The sequence below is a fragment of the Geotrypetes seraphini genome, chromosome 12, assembly GCF_902459505.1.
Source record: "Geotrypetes seraphini chromosome 12, aGeoSer1.1, whole genome shotgun sequence".
In the NCBI taxonomy this organism is placed as follows: Eukaryota; Metazoa; Chordata; class Amphibia; order Gymnophiona; family Dermophiidae; genus Geotrypetes; species Geotrypetes seraphini.
This window is the reverse complement of record NC_047095.1, coordinates 45,356,434-45,365,433: the sequence shown is the minus strand read 5'-3', so window position 1 is coordinate 45,365,433 and position 9,000 is coordinate 45,356,434. Positions and strand designations below refer to the sequence as shown.

Sequence of the window (9,000 nt, the reverse complement as noted above, 5' to 3'; positions counted from 1 at the left end):
AACTTTTATTAATAAGAACAGCTTACATAATTACTTCGCTCTTGGTTACATAAAAACGTGGACTGCCACTGTTCAACTGTCTGATTGCAATTATATTTCCTGGGTAGTGTTTCTGAATATTCTGGGCAGCAGAACTTAAACCAGATAGCAGGTGCTTTGTCCAGAGAAGTGTTTTTGAATATTGACTCAGTGGGGTTTTTTCTAGAAGGAGTTACATTAATGTATATTTTCCAAAGAGAACTGTTATTACAAAATAGCACTTTGGGGATCGCAAACTCAGATTCTGAACTTGGATTTTAAAATGTTACATCACAGAAAGTTAGAATTACAAACACGGTATGAATTCCTCAGTTTTTTAATATAGAACTACTTAGGTCAGGGTTAGGCAATTCCGGTCCTCGAGAGCCGGAGCCAGGTCAGGTTTTCAGGATATCCACAATGAATATGTATGAGATGGATTTATATGCACTGCCTCCTTGAGATGCAAATCTATCTCGTGGATATCCTGAAAACCTGACCTGGCTCTGGCTCTCAAGGACCGGAATTGCCTAACCCTGACTTAGGTGATTAAACGAGTAAAAGATACACAGTATGTCGGTGGTCTAGCACAATGCTTTGAGGACTGAACTACTGCAGCCACTTTTACAGCAGGTAATGGCAGTGTTAAACTCTTTTAGATCACGTCGTTCTTGGACAGAATAATGCAGTCTATCCCAGAGTCCATGCACATACAGAATATTTTTGTTCTGATTGTCTTCAGTCTGGGAATTTAAAGGATTCCCTCCATCTATGAAAAACAAAACAAAACCAGGAAGATAAAATTCAGTACAGGAAAATATTTTGTTCTTAAGCAATAACGAAAACAAAACACTAATTACACAAAAATGCTGAAATGGTAGAATTTGTATAACATTTCTATTAAACAACAAAAGTGGATCCCTGCAAATATTCATATGCCATGGATGTTTTTCATGTTCAAATGTTACAGAATCAAACCATCAATGACTTATGGTTTAATAACAGAATTCCATCAAAGATTGGCTCTTTTGGGTACATATTCCTCATGAATAAACAGGTTCATTAGATAGAGTGTGAGTCTACTTGAATAAATTCAAATAAACTGTTATGAGCTCCCCTGGGAAAACAGAATAGAAAACTGAATGAACGAATAAACACTATTTGCAAAGCAAGGGTGTCTTGTGAGATCTCTCTGGGGAAATCTGCTTTAGAGCAATTACTGGCCCCAACGTTGCAGAGGGGGCGACTTCAGAAATCTGTTGCTGTCTTAACACAGTGAGGGGTTCATTTCTAAAATATATGAATGGTTGGGAAGTGGATTTGGCAGAAAATCTCCCCAGGGATGAATGGGAATCTCATATTTGGGGGACAAATAAAATCTTTGGGGATGTTAACGGTTATAGTTGAAAATGGATGTAAAGTTCTGTTTAGGTGGTATATGACACTGTTAAAGCTATGAAAAACTGGGGGGAGGAGGTGATAGGTTGTGCTGGAGGGAGTGTGGAATGCCTGGTACATAGATGCATATGTGGTGGGGCTGTCCCTTGCCTCATATCCCAGATTTGGCATCGACAAATTGTTGTCTCTGAGGAGGTGGCACTTTTGAATGTCCAGGGCTTGATGTAAGGGAGGATTTGCTATTACATTTCACTATGCACAATATTGTGTACAATTCTGGAGGCCGCACCTTCAAAAAGATATAAAAAGGATGGAGTCGGTTCACAGGAAGGTGTTGTCTTCATCATGGCGTATGGGGACAGACTTAAAGATCTCAATCTGTATACTTTGGAGGAAAGGCGCGACAGGGGAGATATGATAGAGACATTTAAATACCTATATGACATAAATGCGTATGAGTCGAGTCTCTTTCATTTGAAAGGACGCTCTGAAATGAAAGGGCATAGGATGAAGTTAAGAGGTGATAGGCTCCAGAGTAGTCTAAGGAAATACTATTTTACAGAAAGGATGGTAGATGTGTGGAACAGTCTCCCGGTAGAGGTGGTGAAGACAGACACTGTCTGATTTCAAGAAAGCCTGGGATAGTCATGTGGGATCTCTTAGAGAGAGGAAGAAAGAATGGTTACTGTAGATGGGTAGACTGGATGGGCCATTTGGCCTTTATCTACCATCATATTTCTATGTTTATCCCAGGACAAGCAGGCAGCATATTCTTACCATATGGGTGACATCATCCACAGCGTCCTGATGCGGACAGCTTCACAAGCAGACTTGCTTGAAGAACTTTCAGAAAGTTTTCGACTGCCGCACTGAGCATGCGCGAGTGCCATCCCGCCCGATGTAGGGTGTATGTCTCCTCAGCTCTAATTTTTCCGCGGAGCTGAGAATCCCTCGTTTCAAAGCTCTGCACAAGAGTTAGTTCAACTCGTGCCTTCTCTTCACCGCAGCTTGTGCACTTATTTCTTTTTACAGGGTCAAACTGTAGCGCTTGTTTATTTTTCATCGTGTCATGGCGGGGCCTATTCCACGGCCTCAGCCTGCGGGCTTCGATTTTGCCGCAGCCATTTTTTCAATCCATGTCCCGGCCAGTCACGGGGTTCAAGAAGTGTAGCTGGTGTCAATGTGCGATTTCCAACACTGACCCACATAAATGGTGTGTGCAGTGTTTAGGACCTGATCATCGTCCGGAAAAACTTCCTGGTGGACAAATTGAGTCGTCTTCTATAGCCTCATGAATGGACACTCAATTCTTCACCTCTTCATCAATATTTTTTTTCAGTGGGGAACTCCCCAAGTAAATTTCTTTGCATCTCCCCACAACAACAAACTGCCTCAGTTTTACCCCATGATTTACTCTCCTCACTGCCTGGAGGCAGATGTTTTTCTCCTGGAATAGACGAACAAGTTTCTGTATGCATTTCCTCCATTCCCTTTGATTCTCAAGACACTCGTCAAACTCAATCACAGACATGCCAACATGATTCTGATAGCTCCTCGGTGGCCCAGACAACCTTGGTTCTCCCTCCTACTTCAGCTCAGCAGCAGGGAGCCACTACTTTTACCAGTTTTTCCATCTCTGCTTACACAGAGTCAGGGGTCTCTGCTTCATCCCAACCTCCAGTCTCTGCACCTGACAGCTTGGTACCTTTCAATGTAACTGCCAATTTCCAATTCTCTCAATCTGTAGCAGACATTTTAGAGACTTCCAGGAAGCCTACTACTAGGCAATGTTACAATCAGATATTGGACTAGGTTTTCTGCTTGATGCGCCCTTCATCACAAGGAGCCTCAATCTACCTCCTTGTCTTCAGTTTTAGATTACATGTTGCTTTTATCACACTCAGCCTCAAATCCACATCCATTAGAGTCCATCTCAGTGCAATCGCTGCTTTCCATCAGCCCTTAGAGGGAAAACCCCTCTCTGCTCATCCTGTGGTTTCCATATTCATGAAAGTGCTTTTCAATGTTAACCCACCTCTCAAACCACCTCCAGTGGTTTGGGATCTCAATGTGGTTCTTGCTCGATTGATGAAGCCTCCGTTTGAACCAATGTCTTCAGCTCATCTGAAATATCTCACTTGGAAAGTGTTTTTTCTCATTGCTCTCACATCTGCTCGCAGAGTCAGTGAGCTACAAGCTTTAGTAGCGGACCCTCCTTTCACAGTATTCCATCATGACAAGGTGGTCCTCCATACTCATCCTAAATTCTTACCAAAAGTTGTTTCAGAATCTCATCGCAATCAATCTATTGTACTTCTAGTGTTTTTTCCAAAGCCTCATTTTCACCAGGAGAAATGGCTCTTCATACTCTAGACTGAAAGCATGCTTTGGCTTTCTACTTACAAAGGACTAAGCCACAAAGATCTCCTCAACTTTTTGTCTTTTTCGATCCAAATAAGTTGAGATATCCAGTTTCCAAGAGAACCATTTCCAACAGATTGGCTGCTTGCATCTCTTTCTGCTATGCTCCGGTTGGAATGCATTTAGAGGGTCGAGTCACAGCCCATAAAGTTAGAGCCATGGCAACATCTGTAGCTTTCCTTAGATCTACTCCTATTGAGGAAATCTGCAAAGTTGCCACTTGGTCCTTGGTTCATACATTCAATTCTCATTATTCTCAGGATTCTTTTTCCAGACGGGATGGCCACTTTGGCAAGGCAGTTTTACAAAATTTATTCTCCTGAATTTCCAACACTCCCACCATCCCATTCTGGTTTGCTTGGAGGTCATCCATATGATGAGAATATGCTATCTGCTTGTCCTGGGATAAAGCACAGTTACTTACCGTAACATGTGTTATCCAAGGACAGCAGGCAGATATTCTCACAACCCACCCACCTCCCCTGGTTGACTTCTTAGCTAGCTATCTGAACTGAGGAGATGCGTGCCCTATGTCGAGTGGGAAAGCACTCATGCTTGTGCAGTGCGGCAGTCGCGAACTTTCTGAAAGTTCTTCAAGCAAGTCTGTCTCCGTGGATGACATCACCCATATGTTGAGAATATCTGCCTGCTGTCCCTGGATAACACCTGTTACGGTAAGTAATTGTGCTTTCTATAAGAATTGCCATTCCCAAATACCTTCAAAATAGAACAAAACACAAAAAAAACCCTCTCATCAATACTGGGCAAGTTTCTCAAATAATATCTTCATATAACATTTAAAGGCTTTTAGATATTTAAATGTGCTCATAAGCTCTTCAGCAAGGCGCCACAGAAGCGGTACAATGTCGCTGGAAAGGTGCTTGAATTTTAATCATAACACATTGGATGGAGCAAGGATACTTGCTTCTACTGGAGTGGCAAATGTTATGGCTCTACAAAAGTTATTTAACAGTATACCACTTATCTGAAAAGGTCAGTTCACTGCTCCAATACAGTCTGTGTTTCACTACGCTACATCAGGAAGATGGAAGGATGAGCTTTTTATATTGATTTTATTTACAGTGTGCAGTGCCTGAGTCCTTTGGTCTACACACTTGATGTTGAAAAGATGTTGAAATTTTTTCCAAATTTCTCAATCAGTTCAAGTAAATAAGGAATGGTTGTCACAGGATTTCTCAAATAGAGCAATAAAACGCATTGACTTCAAGTTATATCAAATTAATTTCCAAATGACATTTTAGAAAAAGAGATAACCCCTCTGTAGGGACAGAACCAGTAATTGCAAAATATTCACTTACAAAGGCACAGCCCTGCCCATATGCTTGCAGATTAGTTGAAAGTCAGGAGCAAAGGTTAAATTTCAGACCCTGGATCAGTAGCATGGAATATTGCTACTCCTTGGGTTTTAGCCAGGTACTAGTGACCTGGTTGGCCACCGTGAGAACAGGCTACTGGGATTGATGGACCATTGGTCTGACCCAGTAAGACTATGCTATCTGCACATACCACAACCTCTGGCAACCTGTTCCAGAGCTTAACTATTCTCTGAGCGAAAAAATATTTCCTCCTATTGGTTTCAAAAGTATTTCCCTGTAACTTTATTGAGTGTCCCCTAGTCTTTGTAATTTTTGACAGAGTGAAAAATTGATCCACTTGTACCCATTCTACTCCACTCAGGATTTTGTAGACTTCAATCATATCTCCCCTCTTTTCCAGGTTGAAGAGCCCTAACCTTTTTAGTTTTTCCTCATACAAGAGGAGTTCCATTCCCTTTATCATCTTGGTCGCTGTTCTTTGAACCTTTTCTACTGCTGCTATATCTTTCTTGAGATAAGACCAGAATTGAATGCAATACTCTAGCTGAGGGTGCACCGTAGAGTGATACAGAGACATTATAGCATTTTTAGTCTTGTTAACCTTCCCTTTTTTAATAATCCTTAGCATCTTGTTTGCTTTTTTGGCTGCCACTGCACATTGGGCGGAAGGTTTCATCGTATTGTCTACAATAACACCCAGATCTTTTTCTTGGGTGCTAACCCCCATAGTGGACACTAGCATCCGATAACTGTGATTTGGGTTATTCTTCCCAATGTGTATCACTTTGCATTTGTCCACATTAAATTTCATCTGCCAGTTGGACACCCACTCTTCCAATTTCCTAAGGTCTCCCTCTCTTTTACTAAAGTGCGCTAGCTGATTTAGGCACGCTAAACACAAACACGCTAAAACGGCTAAGGATCCCTTAGTTAGTCCAACAATCAATCATATTCTATATGTTGTGTATGCAGATCTGCTTGCTAGTCAGAAACTTGGTCAGCAGATCTGCATGGAAAGGAAAACAAACCTTTAGATTTAGAACATTAGGCTGTCTCAGAGGTAAAACTGCTTTGTGTTTTTAGCCCAAAGTTTGAAGATCCATATTTGTGTGGAAGCTAACAAACTCATACAGGGGAACTTAAAGCATTTTACCTGGTAAATCCGTTTTCTCCTCGCTTAGAATTCGTCTCCATCTAGACCCACCACATGTGTAGATCACTGCTCTGACGAATTCTCTTCCGCAGAGTGTGTGAATGGTCTCCTGACCTTTCACTTTGGAGACCGCTGCTAGCAGAGAGAGCAAACAGAAAAGTAGAACCCTCATTTTGCTTGCAAAAATACAATTAAGAGTAAATGAAACTATATGAAAATCTGCTAACTAGTGAAAGATCTAAGAAATCTAACACACAACAGCTGCTCTTTTATACTCACTGTCCTATCATGTTACTGGCTAAGTACCGCCATCCACTGTTTTCCAGGACATGAGCTATCATTAGTAATATATTACCTGACATCACAAGTTGAAGATTGTGTGCCTGGTTCTGGTCAAATACTCATTAGACGACATAAGAATGATTATATGATTGCTGAAGATGCAAATGTGGTCTTAAAAAAGCAAAGGTTTCATTACAGACTGCATTTTTCACATTTGATGGAAAGTATTGTTCCTTATTCGCATTGTAAAATGGAAAGGTTTACCTTGAGAAAGGTATCATGCAACAGTTTATTGTCCCTAAAGAGTATGATCTGACCATTTTATATTACTTTAAATCACAACTTTGTTATGCAATCATTTCTGGAAAGGAAGTGCAAGAACCACTCTATTCTTTGGGATCTGGACTTGATGGATGTTAGATCTGATATCGTATGGTATACCTTTTGGTTCTTAGCAAGACGGTGATTTTTCTCTAATCTCCTAGTTTGCACACTAGTTCATTTTTAGGGGTCTTACCAAGCTGCATTATGGTAATACTCTTTATTTGTCAATTAGTGTTCAAATAACACAGCTTAATAGGAATCTTTACTGAATGCATATTCAATAGTAATATGAAGAATCAGTGGCGTATCTAGTATGTGTGACACCCGGGGCCCATCATTTTTTGCCCCCCCCCCCACATCTGTATGAAAAACATGATTTTTAGTAACAACCCACATGTCACACATGAGTACCTAGGAAAAGGCAGCATCTTACATACTGCAGTGAGAAGTACAACAGCAATACACCCTAAACAAGCCAAACTAGCAGATCAATCATGCAGTCAACCCTAATAAAAAACCATGTCTTTCGAACACACAGAACTAGTATAGAAACACACCTTCGCCTAGTATAGAATGTCATCACAAACTTACCCCTCCCCCTTTTACAAAACTGTAGTGTGGATTTTAGCCACGGTGGTAACAGCTCTGATGCTCATAGAATTCTGAGAACAGAGTTGCTACCACCACGGCTGGCGCTAAAAGACGCTCCACAGTTTTGTAAAAGGGGGGATAAAATAGAAATACATATACAAAGGTTAAATTGAACCAGCAAGAAGCTGGACTCTGCATACAATGCAATACCACAGAAACAGTGACACATGTCTCCTAAAGCAACAAATCAATAGAAAATTTTTGTTCTACCTTTGTCTTCTCTGGTTTCTGCTTTCCTCATCTTCTTGTTACTCTCTTCCTTCCATCCACTGTCTGCCATCTCTTTGCCCCTATATGGCATCTTCTCTCCTTCTATGCCCCTTCCAGAAACTGTATGCCTCCCCCTTCCATCTCTCCTTTCACCCCCAATGGTCTGGTATCTGTCTCCTCTCCTTCCCCCCTGCTTTGGCATCTCTCTCTCCACTCCCTTCCTCCTGTTCTTCCCTGGTCTTCCTTCTCAATTTATTTTCTGCCTCTGTCTAAATTCTTTTTTACTATTCAGTCCTCAGTTTCCCTCTTTAACTGTGTCTACCTATAGCTTGCCACCTCTTTCCCTCACCCCTTCCAATAACTAACTCTATCCTCTTCCCTCAATCCTGCATGTGCCCTTTTTTCTTTCTCCTCCCCACTTCCTTCAAGCATCTGCTCCCCATTTCCCTCACACTTCCATTCAGCAGCTGTCCTTCCTCTCCCCCACACTTCCATTCAGTGTCCGTTTCCCTCTCTCTACCCCTTCCATCTATTGCTCACCCTCTATCTCGCCCCTTCCATTCACTGCCCTCTGTGTTCTTTCTATCCAGTGTGCACCTTCTCTCTCTCTCTTCCATATGGTATCTTCCCTCTTTTTATGCTCCTTCCATAAACTATCTATCCTGTGCCCCTTCTCTCCTTTGTACATGATTGATTTCAACTCTGTCACCTCTCCGTTTTTCTCTCTCTCTCACCACCCTCTCCCCTATGCTCTGGCATCTCTCTCTTATCCTTTCTTTCCTTCCCACCTCACAGTCTGGCATCATCCCTTCCCTGATTCCCGGCATCTCTCTCCTTTCCTTTTCTTCCATCTCTCCCTCCCGCTCCATGCCCTGACATCTCCTCCTTCCTTTCCCCCTTCCTTTTCCCTTGATCTGGCATACCTTTCTCCTTCCCTCCATGCCCTGGCGTCTCTTCTTCCCTCCAAGCCCTGGCATCTCCTTTCATTCCCTCCAGTTGGGTACAGCAACACTCTCCCCAATTCTCTCCCCATCTGCTCCCTTTCCTCCTTCTGTCACCCAAGGCCTGGTATCCTGAACTTCATCGGGCAGCAGCAGCATTCACAATTCACTGCTGTTGCCCGCTTCAGGCCTTCCTCTCTGTCGGGTCCTGTCTTAATGAAAACAGGAAGTAGGCAGGACCCGGCAGAGAGGAAGGCCTGAAGCC

At 42.2% G+C, this 9,000-nt stretch overlaps 1 protein-coding gene across 1 annotated transcript; it reads right to left on the bottom strand.

Moving 5' to 3' along the window:
- Positions 1–602: 602 nt before the first annotated feature.
- INSL5 (insulin like 5) lies at positions 603–6,499 on the bottom strand. The gene is made up of 2 exons (XM_033915528.1): positions 6,328–6,499; positions 603–787 (listed from the first exon to the last, which is right to left on the bottom strand). The coding sequence occupies exons 1-2, from the start codon at positions 6,497–6,499 to the stop codon at positions 603–605; spliced, it is 357 nt and encodes a 118-aa protein (XP_033771419.1).
- Positions 6,500–9,000: the final 2,501 nt, after the last annotated feature.

Coding starts and splice junctions, on each gene's coding strand:
- INSL5 (XM_033915528.1), bottom strand. CDS start 6,499: ATGAGGGTTCTACTTTTCTGTTTGCTCTCTCTGCTAGCAGCGGTCTCC. Junction 788..6,327: donor GGAGAAAACGGATTTACCAG/GTAAAATGCTTT, acceptor TGTTTTTCATAG/ATGGAGGGAATCCTTTAAAT.